This window comes from Anopheles stephensi, chromosome 3 (assembly GCF_013141755.1).
Source record: "Anopheles stephensi strain Indian chromosome 3, UCI_ANSTEP_V1.0, whole genome shotgun sequence".
Classification (NCBI taxonomy): domain Eukaryota; kingdom Metazoa; phylum Arthropoda; class Insecta; order Diptera; family Culicidae; genus Anopheles; species Anopheles stephensi.
Window position 1 is genome coordinate 72,417,428 of NC_050203.1, and position 17,646 is coordinate 72,435,073.

The window sequence follows — 17,646 nt, forward strand, 5'->3', positions numbered from 1 at the left end:
ACGGAAGTGACAAATTGAGGCAAACGGATGAATGAATAAACGCACGTGCCCTTGCACATTAATTAATGCATGCCCTATTATGACATCGGAGCTCTTTCTCCTCGGCCGCCCATTTGTCTGCGGCCTAGCATAACACCTTTACGAACAGTAACTGTTGGAACATGGTGCAACCGGGGTGTTGCAGGGCGCTGCTGGGCTCCATTTCTAATTTCCTTCCCGGACAACCGACCGCATACCATTACATTACGCTGGCCATTAGTCGAGTCGATGAAATGTAAGTCAATCAAAAGGAATTAAATATACACCACACGATAGGGGCTGCACACATGGCCGGACGCACGGACGCGCACGCGTTTTTTTTTCTCGCCTTCGTACGTGGTACGAACGCTTCCTCGATTCGAATCGTGCTTTGTGCGTGTCACGTTCACGGTTGGACGAAGCGAGTTCCGAAGCGAGCCGGAATGGTTGAGGTTTAAGGTTTTGCATAAAAGGATTAAGTTGTACGTCATGAAACAAAAATCACTTTCATGCACCAGGTTTTAAGTGAAAATTGAAAGAAAATTCATTTAATGGAAGTGAAATATGAATCGGGTGTTGAAGTAATAGTCATCTACACCAAAAAAATGAGCCTCGTGGTCATGAAATTCAATTGTAATTCTATTTTCCAGCACTCACTTTTTCACGCTTTTAGTGGTAAGAATTGTTTTTGCAAGAAAATTTCGCCAGAAAATTGGGTAGAATTTTTTTTTGCAGATCGTTTTCAAACAGACAGAGATCGCACCTGTGAACGGGATCCGCGAAAAATAACAACTTTTTTTTTTCTTGAGCTTAAAAAAACTCGTTAAAAACAGCGTTCCACGGGAAAAAAAATCAAATGTAATTGTATATAATAACAAATATGTAAAAGCATGTAAAAAAATCATGCGATTTAAATCAACGAATAGGTTGCATTTTTGAATGTTCCGCATAACTCGGTTAAGGATTGTATTTCATTTCTATAGGACCATTTTAATTTCTGAAAAATGTATTTTAATTTAGTATAAACTTTATTAGTCCTTACATTACCACTGTAAAAACGTGCAAAACGATAAGTACCAAAAGAAACAAAAATTTCAAATCTCCGCCAGATTGCTCCTACGCAAGGTGTATGTATTTAGAAGGTGAATTTTTATCGATTTGACAGGGCGACATTTTAGTCGAGTTATGTCAGAGTTTGTTTACAAAAACATATGGTATGGGGCTACAAACATGAATAAACAGCCTCGATTCTCAGTCAATTGAGCAATTTCGCTAATTTATGGATCATCTTCGCATATTAAGTGTTGTCCCACAGAAGATTGACGATATTTGGTTGCATTTTTCGTCAAAAAATCGCAAGCGATACCACCACCGGCGCTTCCTCCGACGCTGCCATCACTCTTCTCAATACCCTTCCCCTCGATCACCTCGGAATTGTTATGTCAGGTGGAGAAATGTCAATTTGCTCTAAACAACTCTACCTTCTATATCCATATCAAGGTATATGGATATAGAAGGTAGAGTTGTTTAGAGCAAATTGACATTTCTCCACCTGACATAACAATTCCGAGGTGATCGAGGGGAAGGGTATTGAGAAGAGTGATGGCAGCGTCGGAGGAAGCGCCGGTGGTGGTATCGCTTGCGATTTTTTGACGAAAAATGCAACCAAATATCGTCAATCTTCTGTGGGACAACACTTAATATGCGAAGATGATCCATAAATTAGCGAAATTGCTCAAGGGACTGAGAATCGAGGCTGTTTATTCATGTTTGTAGCCCCATACCATATGTTTTTGTAAACAAACTCTGACATAACTCGACTAAAATGTCGCCCTGTCAAATCGATAAAAATTCACCTTCTAAATACATACACCTTGATCCATATACCTTGCTCCTACGGCGACAGCTGCGAAATTTGACACAAGATCGGTTGTCATTTTCGGCAGATCCTGTTTCTCAGCTACGCGATCTTGCGCTGTCTGGAAGCGCGCTCATTCACAAACAAAGGTTGACAGCCGAAGGCCGTAGCGTCAACAAGTGTGCGCGCGCCGTAGTTCTTTGTTTTGTTCTTGATAAAACGGTGAAAAATGCGATATTCTTCAACAAAAATAAGTGTTATCTGCGCATAAAAGGCCAACGGACATTTAGTGTGTGAAAACCAAGGGTAAATCGACTGTAAAACACCTTTTTTAAGCGTATGATCGGTGGCGTCCTTTTCCATGAAGTCCGGCCGAAGCAAGACAGAAGCAATTACGGGACTGCCCAAGTAACAAAGTTTATTCACGGCGCCGGATAAGGGTCAGATAACGGTCGCTGCAAAGATTATCTGTCCTGGCACCTAAAAGGACGAGAGCATCATCAGCGTGGACGGTTTGGTCCGGGAAAATTGTCCGAAAGTTTTCCCTTTCCACTCCCTTCCGCCCTTTGCAGAGATTTAAAGGATCGACGGTGTCCTACAAGCGTCGGATAACGGTCAACGAGGGTTTTTTACCTCTCCGGAGCGTGGAAGGAGTTGCAAGTGGCTAAGGAGGTTGTAGAACATTCCAGCGTCCAACCCTCCCTCCCCTCCCCCCCCCCCCCTTCTTGGGAAGAATGGCTGCGAGACAAAAGAAAAAAGACAAAACAAAAAAGCCATGCGAGGATGTCATTCAGTCGGACGACGGCTACGACTATCAGTCGATCAAGATACCCACAAACTACTGCTCGCTTCTAGAGTTATACCTGAAAGCGAGGGATGAGCTAGTGTTGTATCGCTCAGAAAAGAAGCAGTGGAATGCCGAGAGGGTGAGGCATATGGAATATGTAGACAAAATAACGAATAGGATGAAAAAAATGGCCGAGCAGCTGGTAACCCTCAAGTCTCAGGTGGAGGAATGCAGAAAGAGTACACAGATGACCCTTGAGAAAGTTGCAGCTGGCGAGCTTTTTACCACAGCCCCAACGGAGGAGGAAAGGGAACAGCCAAACCAGCAACAGCAACCGAAGAAGCCGAACCAGCAACAATCGAAGAAGGCGAAGCAGCGACAGCCGATTTCGCCGAAACAGCAGGAGCATCCAAAGTCCCAGCCGGAGCAGGAGGGGCAGGAATCCAGCTCGAACAGCGTGAACCCGGATCCTACATCGGGGGTGCCCCTGACAAAGGGTGAGAAACGTCGAGGTAGAAAGCGTCCGCCAACGACCGCCATCCGTGTGTGCCCTGCAACCGGACGGACGTTCTCCGAGGTGGTGGAGAGTATTCGGATCCCGGAGGTTATTAGTGCACTCGCGGCTTCGGCGTCGAAACGTCGAGCGGGTGATAGCCTGCTGATAAAGTTTAGGCGCTTGGTTGACATTCAGGCGATCGTGAGCTGTCTGCGCGCAGCAGCTGGGGACGTCGGGACGGTGCGAGTGTGGACCCCGATGACTACGATGGTCTGTTCGAACCTGGACACGCTCATCTCAGCAGAAGAGCTGCGAGCAGCTCTGCAGAAGCAGCACAGTGTAGCAGTTGATCCGGACCACATCTTGCTACAGCCGTCCCGCAAGCGTGCGCTTGTGCGTCTCGCAGTGCGGGACGCAATGCGGCTCAAGAACAAATCGTTGCGTGTCGGGCTTGTGACGGTACCATTGCAAGAGCAGGAGCGGCGCCCTCTTGCCAACGATGAGCGCTGCTTCCGCTGTATGGAGAGAGGCCATCGCTCGTCGCAGTGCGGTGGTGTGGATCGCACCGGCTGTTGCTTCCGCTGCGGTTCGAGCGGGCATAAGGCTTTTGCGTGCCAGGCGGCGCCTAAGTGTCTACGCTGTGGTGGTCACCACCAAACTGGCTCGCCTAGTTGTGGTGGCGTCCCCCAAGCGATAGAGGTTGTATCTGCTCCAGATCTGGCTGGAGTGAATTAGCGAGCGACGCGCAACTCGACGACTATTTTCAGTACGACTATCCGGAGACATAGCGCCACCTACAGCGTTAATTGAACCCTGAAGCCTAGTGCTAACGATGTTATCGTTCAATCTGATTGGTGGTACCTGTAAGAAGTTATGTATTACGAGCAGAATATGATTTTTGTTTTGAATAAAAACATCTTAATTCAAAGTAATTCTATAAAACTACAAAAAAAAAAAACATCGTTTTAAAATTTCGGAAAGTATTTCCCTAACTTTTATAAATTCTTCTCCATTCATTTCTAGCAAATACAAGATTCGCAAGCGGCAGTACAGCTCATCGTTTTTTTTTTTTTTTCGTGCTTGGGATGATGAAAATTGCTACATCTGACAGTTCCTCACTAGTTAATTGAATTGAACACCTAATAGATGAATTCATCCTTTACGTCTGCAGTTTAAACATGAAGCTTTGAGTCAGTTGCAAATTGTTCATAGAGGCGAATGAAGTCTCAAAGACCCAAAGCCTCTATAAATAAACGAAAAAAAAGTGACAAATTGTTCAACTTGTCCTAGAAAATGGTGGGAACCGGGTTCTAAGTTGTTTATTATGTGCCAATCACTATTTTTCTCACTATAAATCTCAAAAGACTGCTTCTCATTTCACTATCATAAATGATGCATTTTCTGTACTTTTTCAAGTCCGATTATTTCTACATTTTACGTTTCCATCTCTTCCGCGCATTTGATATAAAATTTAAAATTATCAATTCAACCATCAAACACACGCGCAGCATTAAACAATTTGCTGCAATTTCGCTTCGTTTTGTGTGTCAGCTACAGAGCTTTGGCTCTGATTTACTATTATCTACCATGTTCAACACACACCCACCGCCTGGGAGAGGGTTGGGTGGCCGGTCTAGCTGGCTGGCTGGCTGGCTGGCTGGCAAATGTGTACTACGGTCGGATTGCTTTTGTTCGGCTTCCCATGACGCGGCACGAACCTCGCTGATGTTCAAACTAATTGCATTCTCGCTACCGTCCAGACAGACCCCAGAGTGGCGATTCCGCGAACGACGGAGCTTTCAATTGACATCCCCCTAATATGGGGGGAGGGGGGGGGCAGGCGTGCTTTTGTCATCCCCGAACCGAATCCCGGGTCATCCCCTTTTTTTGTCATTTTATGCTCCCATTCGATGGAAATAGAATTTAGCCATTTACAGTTTTATTTCTCTCTGTCTCGCTCGCGCCATTTCGTGATTTCATTTGGTAATGCACATGGGGCGGGAAATCAATCCACCAGAGCATGCCCCCCTCGGCCATGGACTTGCCAGCACACACACACACACACACACACACAAACATATTGTTCCCGGGCACGATCAATAATGTGTCCCGAACGATAAAATGTGTCCCCGGTCCACGTTCAAGGTTGTAGCACGGTGGGTGAAGTGCATTGGCGGCTTGTTGCATAGGGAAGGCTCCAGTGTCGGTACAATAGCCCGACGAACGCTTGACAGCCGTGTGCGTCACACGTGTGCTGGGTGTAGGTCGCCAGCCGCGAAAAAAAAAACCTCAATTCCACCAACTCGGAGTGTGCCTATTGTACAGGCCAAGTGTGTGTTACATTTTCCGCGGTCCTTCTTATCGGTCAAATTTTTGTTATTTATTTTTGTCCCACGGCGTTGTAATGTTTCCGCCTGTCAAAGCTACCGCGCCGATGTGTGTTATCAGCCCGGTGTTCACCGGTTTTGTACTGTTGGTGTTTTGCGTAGGTTGGAATATGGTAAATGATAAAAAATGGCAAAGAAACCGTTCCCGAGCACTATCCTTTCTTCTTGTTGACGACGTGACAGAACAAATGGCAACCTTGTTGTCCCTGTGCGCTACGCCACGGCGTTTCCGAAGTAGGTCGTTTTTATCTCGATTCAAATCAGCAACGCGAAGCAGTACACAATGTATCCTGCAAATGGGCAAGGAAGTCGCTGCTTTTCAGTGTCTTTAATGCAAATTTGTTGTACACGAAGAATCGTTACATTGTTGCGTTTTATCTGGTGCGAAATGTCACATCCATCACCGTTAATTTTTGAAAAAAAATCAACTGCGCCTTTTATTAGGCAACACGCATTACATGACCCTCGTGGATTATGATAGTATTGCTGTGAAAATTGTGTCGATGATGATTTGGAAGAAAACATTTAAATCCTTTCGATCGTCTGTCCAACCTAACCTGTCCCTGGATCATGTTTCTACAAATCGTTTTCTTTTATTCGCACGGCGTAAAGCTGCTGCCAGCATGACGGCGACTACCAAATAAGCTCAATCTAATCCAATTTTGTGTTCTAATCCATTGTCTCTCCTTTCTCCATCTCTTTCCCCTTTTCCAGGGAGGAAGTGAAAAACCACACCGTCAAGTGGGGTCAAAAGTTCGAGTTTCCCTGCAAAATGACGTCGAACGCGTCGACCGGCGTGCTTGACCCCTGCACCGTACGGATATCGGTGCGCAAAGAGATCAAGGGTGGCAGGAGTTACCAGGTAAGCCCCTCGACACATTGCATTTCTACTTGGGTTCAATTATTAATGTTCCCGTCCTTGTGTCTTCCTTCGTTACAGAAACTAGGATTTACCGATCTGAACCTGGCCGAGTTTGCCGGTTCCGGTCTAACGTCGCGCAAGTGTTTGCTGGAGGGATATGACGCACGGCACCGGCAGGACAACTCCATGCTGAACGTGTCGTTACGCATGCACATGATTCAGGGTGATATATTGTTTAAAGTGTAAGTAATCGGTGGCCTCTGTTTTGTTGCCCCTCTTTCGCACGTCTTAATGCTCTCGGTTCACTCTTCCACAGTCCTTCTCCCAGTCCGAAATCAAAGACTGCCCTCCCACAGGACAACCTCGGACTACAGCCCACCGATCCGGCAATGGCGACGGTCGGTCCCGTCGTTACACCCGTCGTAACGCGCGTTTCTACCAAAGACGATCCATCGGCCGCATCCGTCGCGTCCTCCGGGTTTGATTCGCTGCAGAAGAAGAAACCTACCGCACAGGGACTTCCGACGACGATAGGTACCTTGCCGCTTGATGGCGTATGTAGAACGATAGACACAAAGCTAACCGTTTTCCGTTTTATTTTCGACTTTCCAGAACACCAACAATCGATCGACCTGGACCCGCAGTCGTTCATCATTACCGATTCCGGTATTTCCGAATCTTCCGAACCGCCATCGTCCCTGCTGGACTTCCAGTCGAATCTGTCCCTCGTCGCATCGCTACCGATCAGTGTCGGTGTGGCGCCGAGTGGCACCGTGCCCGGCAGCCAAGTGGTGCCGACCGTTGGTACCGTGTCCGGTGCGATCGAATTAGGTCACTCGCGCAACTCGAGCAATACTAGTCAAGTAAGATTCAAATCCCGCCGGTCCCTTTTTGATCTACGCTTGCTAATCACCCTCTTCTCCCGTTTTTCTCTGGCCAGATGTCCAAAGGCTCCGGTTACAGCAGCTTCTCCCACAGTCAACACTCGAGGCAAAGCTCCGAGGGAGATTCCGGTCACCAGAGGTAAGCGACCCCGTCTGTTTTTTTCTTCTTTCCTATCCCGAATTAAAATATCAGTATGATTTCTTACCTTCTCTGGTTTACCATTGTGTACCCGTAGTAGTTCCAACACTTGTTGCGTTGTCGAGGTGTGCAATCCGTTTTGGTTTTTAGCAGAAGCAAAATGTCCGTAGCTCATGTCGGGTTTTTCGTTAGCCCCTAAATTCGTCCAGAAAATGTGATAGTTTCATCCCTCTGTTTTACGAATCCTGCTCAAGATGAATTCTTCTTTTGATTTAAATTTTATATAATTTCAATAACTTAAAGTTTTCTTCCGAAGAAATGAAGATTTTCTAACGTTTTCTTGTTGCAGACCAAGATCTGTTTTTTTTCTGTAATTTCTTCTGATCATTTAATGGTTTTGATGTTGAATTATTGTTTTCCCACCACCACATCCTTGCTTGTTATGTGATCTTCAAATTGTTCAAAATAATTCAATTCTACCATCAACATCCATTTGAGTGTGTATCGTTCGTATCGTTCGGTGGAAATAAACGTTAGCCTTGTTGTGCATATTTCTTTCGGATTCCTTCGGCATCCCATGGACGCTGTTTCTCTATTTTCCTTCCCGTTTGACTGTATCTGTGTTGTTATGAAAAAAAAAACAAACCTTCCGGCTGTCCGCCAAGTAACTTTTTCCACTTACACTATTATCGCTCACCTACTAACACCACTGTATGGCTGTATTAAAGTGAACTAACGTTTCTACTACCCACACATAGTTTTCCACCCCTAACAATGTACTATTGTTTGAACTCGTACTGTAAACCGCATCCAGAGTAGCGAATGTGACTAACAAATCGGCTAGTGAAGCAACTTTCTACCACACCACGGTGCCGGTTGTATAAACTTTAATAATCTTTGAAGATACCAATCTGACGGCCTAACGTCACACAACGAATGTCATGCGAATCACATCTGAGCTATCTAGAATACGTGTGTGTGTGTGTGAACCTCTTTTGTTCGGCAAACGTATTTCGTACGAAGAATGTATGTAATGCAGTCATGCGGCAATGAGGGAAGCTGTCGGCTGTCAGTGAAATTTCTGCCCGAATAGTTCCAAATAATGCTGCCGGCGGTGTGCACTGTAGCATTATTTATAGAATCGCTCGCTCTTTTCGCCTGGAATTATTTTGGTTCGAACGGCGGTGGAACGTGCGTAGTATGGGAGAGCGATAGAGCATGATGTTGAACTTGATCGGTAGCGCATGCTCTGGGCCACACGATGGGAACAATTCCAGCGAATCAATTGTAATTTATTTGAACCATTTTTGGAACTGCTAGAACTCCTGTTTGGGATTGAGCTAAATACGAATTCATTAGGAACTTTCGAAAAAATTAATTGCTGGAACAGCTTTCCATGAATATATTCAAGAGGAAAATTTTTCAGAACAAAATCTAATCAAATATAAGTGCTCCATTTTGTTCCTTTCTTCTATAAGCGTTTTTGGCAGTTTGAAGCAGAAATTTCTCTTGCTTTCCTGGTGGTATCTCCGTATCTTCTAGGAGAAAACATACGACAACAGCAAATTAAAAAAAGGCATGCAATTTAATATCCAAAACGGGTCACTTTATAGACTGTGCGTGATTTTTCACCAGATCCGTTGTCTTTTGCAGTACCGGTCGGTTCTGCTTAGCATGCAAGCAAAGCAGTGGCTGCTGCTAACGAGCTGCCGAATCATAAAAATAATATAGCATCGAGATAACCGTGTAGCAGCGAATCGGCGCGCAAAAAAACGGGGTTACCGAGCTCAGGGCCGTCGGTATGAATTTCAATTTAATGGTCAATCCCGGATTGCCTTTCCGATAAGCGATCGTTATTCATACTAATGGTTGAATTTTTTGGAAGCGTTTTTTTTGTGTGGTTAGCTTGAAATCCAATTAAAATCTAAAGAAAAAAGAGTTGCTTAAGTTTCTGAAGAATTTTGGGGTACATTTAAGATATCAAATGCAAGACACAGATTAAAAGCCATACCCATGAAGGGTTTTGCTAAAGCAATGGAACAACGTATTTATGACCCTGTTTTTTTACACTTTTTTTGCTTACCTTTAGTCTAATGCTAATGCTTCACGCTATGGTAATTCTGATCTTTGCCGATAAGAGCTTCAAGGGGATTACGGGTTACGGTCACAGCGTTGGTCTTTGTGTCGATTAGCTCAGGCGAACATGCTCTTGATTGTGTACGCTTTCTCTAGCGTGTCATTCACCTTGTTGTGATGTGGGTGAACATTCAAAATGTGTATATATATGTGTGTGTACCAGCCTGGCATCAAATGATACGTCATGATGTGAAGTAAAGCTAGCATACGTCGCTTGAAGCATTTTCCGAGCGGTGGTCAGTTTTGACGCACGTTTCTTGGAACGAAGGTTCGCTTTGGTATGAATATCTCATAACGTGCGTCCTAAAGAAGAGATACCTTTCCATTGCGCTAGATTAAATATATAAGTAATGTCCAAATGACAAGTCCAAATTTATTAAAAAGCATGTTAATAAGAATGAAACGCGCAAAATGGCATGTGCTTTGCACACTGTGCTGTGAGAATGAAACGATAGTCTTTTCAGAAGTTAAGTGAGTTTTCGTTCGAAAAAAGATTGCATATCGTGCTTGATCTATTTACTGCAAATGCTTACCATTAAATAGAAGCACACACGCAGAACGTTCATTAAATTAAACAAACTTTCACCATAACAGATACGCTCTATCGCTGCGCTGTGCTCTAATCCCGGGTACGAGTGGTTGAAACACGCGCTTCATACACTTTCACCCGCGGTGTTCGGTGTGTGTCGATCCTTTTTACATTAAAGCTTTCTATCAAGGACCTTCTCTAATAAAGTCCCCCCCAGGCTTGCTAGGCTTCCTCTTGTGGATATCTCATTTCATTAGCGGCAAGCGCTCTCTGGTAGCTTGCTAGCAGCTACTCGGTTACAGCTCTTGGTAGCTGCCCTTTCTCGCTCGCTCGGCTGCTATGTATCTTGACTGCTCATCATCATCATCATATAGATCTCTATTTAGACGCCATGTTTCGACGACGCCTCCGCCTGGAAGCGCACCCATTTTCTCAGTACTCTTCTTCTAGCGCCTCCTCTAGTTGGTCTAGCTTGTCCTCATTAGTGTGTGGCTTCGTTCGTGTTGCGCTCTCCTTAATTTCTCTCTAGTCTCCTTCAACCCATCCGCCCCATTGAAGTGTACGGTGTCCCTTTATTTGTTAGCAACATCACGGCCAAGCCAAGTTTTCGTAGGATAGCGAATATCTAGTTCTAGTTTACTGTATTGTTTATTAGAAATTGCGCTATGTTCCCGTTTTTTATTTTTTTTTCTCACTCTCTCTCTCTCTTTTCTTCCTTTCCCGTTTCCCTTTTTCCCACTCGATTTGTTTTCCCCGGCCTATTCCTGTTTTTGTTCCCATTCCCGATTTTGTTTTTTCTATTAATTTTTAATTTGCGACACCGATTGCGCGCGCGATGATGTGGAAAATGTAACGTGTATGTACATCTTGCACACGTACCGTTCTGTTGGTTGTTGTGTTTAAACACTTGTTGACACAAATACACACACACACACAAATACACTACATGCATTTCGATGCATCTTTTCGGGGGTGTAATGAAAAAAAAAATCCGGTGGACAATAAAAAAAAATGTCACCGACACCGACCACGCGGTCACTACACACAAAACGAACATCAACATAAAACAACAACAACCGGAAAGGTTCCGTCCGGCGACGGCAACGGTTTTCCATAGCAAACCGGGCACGACGGTGCTGCCGGTGGTGACCAGCTCCACAACCACCACGACTAGTAGTAGTACCGCACAGCCTTGCTTAGTTAACGGTGGCGCAAGCCGTTTCGTTACGATCGCTAATAAGAAACTTCTCACCAGCGGCGGCCTCAGCAACAGCAGCACCGCCAGCAACGGCAGCAACGGTGGCCGGCCGAAGCCGAACCCGACCAAGCAGCAGATGATGACCGCGAACCGGTTGCTGATGAAGTTGCGCATACCGCAGAGCCCGAACTCGGACTCGGGCGACGATGTGTTTGTCACGCCGGACGTGACGGTAATGTCGGAGGATGAGGGCGGCGGAAGCGACGATCGAACCGAGTCCGGGCTGGAGGAGTTCGGTACGCCGACGTCCGAGATACCGCTGTCGAAGCTGATCAAGATCAAGAGCATGAACAATCTGGCCGTCCCGAAGGGTGCGATGTTCTCGGACGAAGAGATGGACCAACCGGACGGGTACGTCCTGCCGGACATTATCGACGAGCATCATCTTACGCCCGGGCTGAATCTGAGCCGGATGAAATCGCTCGGCAATCTGTCGGCGTACGAGCGCGAGTTCGGCCACACGCCGGTAGATCTGTTACAGTCGAAGCGGGACTTTGAAACGAGAAGGTTTAGCTTTGCGAAAATGCGCTCCCTAACCGATCTTACGGCTGGTGATGAGTCGGACGATGTGCTGGTGCGTCGTCGGCGGCAGCTAGAGGCAGAGGAGAAAAGTTCCTCGGATGAGTCGAAACCAGCGTCCTCGTGTCAGCTATCGCCACCAAGCATTACCGGTGGCGTTGAGCTTGCGAACCGCTTCCTACCGTTCCAGATGCGCAGCTCGTTCCACAGTGGTGTGTACCGGAAGCGTTCGGGTATAGGTTACACGCGGTACATCGGTAATGATGATGATCCAGCGACAGCAACCGCGTCCAACGGTAGTCCAACGCTTGGCGGTACCAATCTAACGAAAATCAACTCTCTCAGCACGATCCCGACAGTGCTGCCGGGCGAGCGAGTGAATCATGTGCCTTTCCTAACGCCCAACATTGGGCGAAAACGATTTGCGTCCGCCTCAACCTACACAACCACGACCAACAACAGTGCGACGAGCAGCCCGGATGAGAATGATCCAGATCCGATTAGGTTAGCGAAAGCGAAGACAAGTGCCTCTCCTACCAGTACAGTAGCGAAGGTGATTGCCCGCAGCTCCGTCCGCGGTAACAATCCGTTCGAGCGCAACTTCCGCAAGAGTGCTCCGATTGCTGGAGTCGTCGTTGGCCAACCGGAACCAGCGGCAGGGCTGCGAAGTAGTGGGCTGCTGAAAACTTCCAACTCGTCCGGCTCCGTTCAACAGTTGCAGCAGGTTGGTGGATTTTTCCGCCAGTCCGATAGCAACTTCTACAACATCGTGCGCAACTATCCGATTGGGAAGTCTTCCTCCGCCAATCTGGAGTCGCTCAAGCACCGCTCTTCCTACAACAACTTCCCGCTGAGCTTAAAGCCCCAGCCACAACAGCAGCAACCGCATCAGAAGCAATCCAAAGGCGTCGGTGATCCGAAGGGCATTGTACCTTTGGTCGGTGCGAAGTCGCTCGTTGCGAACCATCAACCAACGACGGCGACCGCAGCAGCAACAACAACGGGCAATCGCGTCTACCATAGGTAATAACCACTTTCTCCTCTCTCACCCTCCGTGTTACGCTACAGGATGATACTGGGTGGCGCTCTGTGAATAGTGACGGTCTCGAAGCCATCGCGGTCTTACATCCGCCTCACATCAAGCCTCAGAAACCGGACGGTGGTAGAAAGTGAAACTGGAAACCCATACACGACTGTGTTCCTTCACTTCTTCGCACCCATCGTCGCTACCATCCTCCATATCCATATATACCTGTGTGTTTCTGTTTTTCTTGTTGCTGTTGTATGTACTTGTGCTGTTGCTGGACTGTTTCTTGTACAATTGCATAGAGGGGGAGTACATGGTATCGGGCATCATTCATACCATGCAGCAAACAGGGTGCCGACGATCTCAGGCGACCGAAGAGGCTCCACCGATTCCAGGTGCAAGGATTGCTACGAGGATGAGAATTTTGTACAAAAACACGCCATTTAGTGCAAGAGTAGTGCATGAGAGGGATGATTACATGGCATCGAAGGAAACTGCCACCCGTTGATTGCTCGTTACGATCATTACACACACGAACCATGTATGCATTAGTGCTTTTCATCATGCATTTGTGTGAACTCACACGAGATCGGTGGAGGCGCCCAGTGCTTTGTTCTGACGTGAAACACCGGGCGTCTCCATTATTAGTACATGCTGTGAAAATATCAATCGTGTAGTGAAGTAGCATTCGAACTGAATCGTAGCGTGATTCATTGGGGGGATTCCTTTTTTTTTAGAATTTTTCATTACTCATTGAGAAATGTTCTAGAGAGATAGAGAGACAGCTTTTAAAGGCAGACACAAAAAATCATTGCAAATACTAAATCATCCACATACACATTAGAGAGTGTGTGCGTGTGTATGTGTCGTTATGTTTTAATTGTTTTAATTACGAAAGCTTACACATTCCTTTTTTGTGTCTTTACTATCTTCATTATTATTGTGTTTATGTGTATTCAATGTTGTTCGATTTGTTTTTGCTACACTTATATTGCTAACTTGTTTTTTCACTTTTTACTTTAGTGTTTGACTACGTTTGTTTATTTTTTAATATGTTTTTGTAACATTTTTAAAATATTTAAACTTGACACTTGACATTACTGCATCGGTTTGTTTAGTACTAAAAACCGTACCCTTCATCCAGTATGTATTTCTACTTTCATGAAGAAACATTCACTTTCACTTGAAATTCAATATCCAAATTTAAAATGAAATAAAAAAAACAATTCGGGTCCATTTGGATTTTCACCATTTTCCGTATTGTTTTATATCTTTTGCTCTTTCTTTTTCGCTTTCTGTTTCTCTCTCTCTCTCTCTCTCTTCCGCTACCATTATCTTTCTTTTTCTTTCTTTATCTCTCTCTCTCTCTCTTTCTCTCGTCGTTTAGATTCCGCTCAGTAGTGCGGGTAGTACTTAAGTTTATCATAAAGGGACAATCGAACCAATCGACAAACGATTGCCATAAGTCTGCCACCAGCAGCAGCTCCACCATCAGCAACCATGCAACCAATGGTGGTAGTGTTGGTGGTAGTAGCACCAACGCCACTACTGCATCAACTACCAATTCGACTTCTACCATGTCTTGTACTACTGCTACCACCACTACTACTACTACTACTTGTTGTTCCAATTCTACTTCCACCAATACCACCAGCTCTTCTACCAGTGCGACGGTGTTAAAGTAAGCGACTAGTAATTCCATGCTAGCACGTGTTCAATGTGTCATTCACACTCACGCAAATACACACACACACCCTTATCCTTGTATGCGTGCGTGTGTGTGCTGGCAAATGTTTGTTTTTGCTGTCCGTTAATCGTTGTGTTTTTCTTCCCACGTTCGTTTGTATGTTGAATTTTGACTGCAAAACACAGTAAAAAAAATGCTACAATCTTCCGCTGTGTTTGCACACTCGTTCGACAGCTTTGTTTCGCTGTACTGCGTCGTGGTTTTGTGCCTGTGCACCTTTAGCAAGAGCGTAGAGCGTGTGGCGCAAACGGAGGCGGCAGCTACGATAAATCACGCCTTACACACTTACAGAGATTCACTGGAACATATTGGTCAAGTGCATCGTTGTCACCCTCTTCTTCGCTTGCTGTAGATAGTGCAGATAGTGGTTTGGTAGAGTGTCTGTACAGGATGGAGTTTTGTCTGGTACTAAGAGCTACACAGAATCCTTTTTGATGCAGGTTTTTCTTAATGCACAAGTAGTTTAACAATTATGCTAGTGTAACATACAACTTTTGATAAGCCAGAAAACACACTTCAAGCTTAATAAGATACTTGAGAATATCTTCCCTATGAAGCACTTTCACTAATTTATTACACAATATTGAATTTGGTCGTCAGAATTCTCTCAGGGTTTCTTCTGATTTCGGCCTGATAATATTCAACTTAATTAAATTGTAAACGGCGAACGTCTAACAGAATGTTTCTCTATTTTTGTACATCTGTCGAGGTTGTTATTTGTTCTTCTTTTTGCGAGTCTCCTGGTCTGTTTAGTGCACCAGAAGTCCGATAGACGAACGAAAAACGAATTATGTTTGAGTTTTTTATCTTCAACTTGTTCTACTTTTCGGTATTTACTTTCCTTTTCCCGTGGTCCAATTTTTAATCTAATCAGTCTCATCCTTCTCCATAACAGGCTCAATATTCGTATTTATTCTCCTCATTTTTTTTGGGGTCCTATTTTATGTCTCATGGATCGATATCGATATCTACTGTACTTTGCTCCTCATTTTTTCAATTTCCTGTTCTATTCACTTCAGTTTCCTCCCGTAGATTGGGTTTTTCCTTTTACTTTCACCCCTCCTTTCGCCTCGGTTCGTTGTGCCCCCGTCCGCCCCCCTTCTATAATCTATAATTATCGTTTATGAACGTACTTCCCTACTTCCTTTAGGAACATTTGTGGTTTGCACCGGCGCTTGCTGGACGGCAGCACCCGTCAACTAACCTCACTAACGCTAGCGACACCGTCAACTTCCGGCGCCGGCACATCCTCGTCCGGCTCGAGCGCAATCAGTCCATCGTCGACCGGTACGTCGGTCGGTACCGGGGCCGCATGCTGTGGTGGTGGGGCCGGATCCGGTGCCGACTGCACGGACAACAACGGCCCGAGTGGGGTTGTTCCGCCGCCCAGTGGGTCCACTGATCGTACGATAGCAGGAGGAGGCGGGTCGTCTGGGGGTAGTGGTGGCGGTGGCGGTGGAGGACCGTCCGCCGGGGCGCCTCTGTGCGTGGCTTCATCCTCATCCTCATCCGGGTTCGATAGTACGGCGATGGCACTCAACAATGGCACTAACAACTCATCATCCCTCAATCTACCATCATCGCTTGCGCTCAGACGTCCCAGTGCTAACATGTTTGTGTTTTACTTCTTACCTTCCAACTCTATTTTCATCTCTTTCCTACTCTCTCTCTCTCTCTCTCTCTCTCTCTCTATCTGTCTGTCTGTCTGTCTGTTACTCTCTTTGTTGCTCCTTATCTGTATTATTGTTGTCTGTCGTCTGTTGTTTTTTTGTCCTGCATATTTACCGTTGTTTGCAGTAGGGGTTGATCATGTTCTATCTGGTACTGGTACAAAATTGGTCTTGTTTTTCCGGTTTTTGTTTCGAATTGGCCGTTTGATTCAAACAAATTTCCGCTCCACAAACTATTGGATTGGCTGCGTTTTTTTCTTTTTGCATTGGCATCGTTGAAATGTTCGCAAAAATTGTTAAAAAAAACCATCGAAATTGGTGTAAAACAGTTGATTTGCTCCTTTTCACTCAAGCGAAATGTATGTTTTGTTTTGTGTGCATGTTTGAAATGCTTTTAAACTCACTTGGTTTTCATATGTAGCTTGGGTTAGTTTTATTTAACGTGCACTTATGAATAAAACAAAACCTCTTTTATTACGTTTACTTATACGTTTCTCTTTCTTTTGTAAAAAAATACTCGTGTGTGTTTGCTGTATTTTTAAAAGAATTTCTCACGTTACTTTTATTTATTCTGTTTACTGTAAAATCCGGGTTTGCTTTATATTTGTTTCGTTCACGCCATGTAAATAATTCTGAAGCTTTTTCCACTCGTTTCTGTTAATTTACATATTTAATAAGTTCACCTCCACTAAGCGTGCTAAGTACATTTTGTGCTACCTCAAACAACCAGTTTGAAGCGTGGTTCCCTCCTCACTCGAAAGCAGTTTTAAAAAAAACCCTTTAAAAAGTGTGTTTATATTGCTTGTTCGGTACAGTTGGCATTTATTCGTTGTTTCACATTAAAAAAAGAAAAGACAGTGTTAAAGAATAATTTTTATAAACTAAATTTATTACTAATAAAATATTTTTCTCCATTTCTTCTTTTTCTTTCCCTCTCCCTGTCGTAAATTTTCCAATTTCGAATCCACTTTTCCGCTGTTGGTTGTATCTGACTTTTATGTTTCGCTCACTCACACACACACCATGTTCCGGGGTTTGCACACTGATGATGATGCTGAATGTTAAGAAACCCCAGTTCCGGTTCCATCCCGATGAGCGAAACCGGTTCACTCGATCGCATGAAGTCGGCGGCCGAGCGAAGGAAAAAGGGTACCGGGCACGACGGGGACAGCGGTATGGCACCGACACTGTCCGGGCGGGTAGAGGACACCCGCGTCAACACCGGGCTCATCATAGACGAGCTGTTGAAAAACACCAAACTGGACCACTTAGAAGAATCCGAAAGTAAGTCTTGATTTTTGCTTATCTCATTTTCCTCCTGAGGCAATT

The 17,646-nt window shown here is 45.2% G+C and overlaps 1 protein-coding gene across 13 annotated transcripts in view; it reads left to right on the forward strand.

Annotated features, from left to right (window-relative positions):
• The window catches only part of LOC118510621 (mucin-5AC), a 73,093-nt gene that overhangs the window by 52,077 nt on the left and 3,370 nt on the right, over positions 1 to 17,646 (forward strand). For 7 of the 13 annotated variants that reach the window (XM_036052657.1, XM_036052656.1, XM_036052651.1 and 4 more), the window contains 8 exons: positions 6,261 to 6,408; positions 6,487 to 6,650; positions 6,725 to 6,942; positions 7,021 to 7,271; positions 7,349 to 7,431; positions 11,181 to 12,896; positions 15,798 to 16,259; positions 17,384 to 17,601. In XM_036052657.1, coding sequence (XP_035908550.1) covers positions 6,261 to 6,408; positions 6,487 to 6,650; positions 6,725 to 6,942; positions 7,021 to 7,271; positions 7,349 to 7,431; positions 11,181 to 12,896; positions 15,798 to 16,259; positions 17,384 to 17,601 — 3,260 coding nt within the window. Of the gene's footprint in view, positions 1 to 6,260; positions 6,409 to 6,486; positions 6,651 to 6,724; positions 6,943 to 7,020; positions 7,272 to 7,348; positions 7,432 to 11,180; positions 12,897 to 14,287; positions 14,582 to 15,797; positions 16,260 to 17,383; positions 17,602 to 17,646 lie in introns of all 13 variants that reach the window. The other 6 variants (XM_036052654.1, XM_036052659.1, XM_036052658.1 and 3 more) reach the window with 6 other exon arrangements.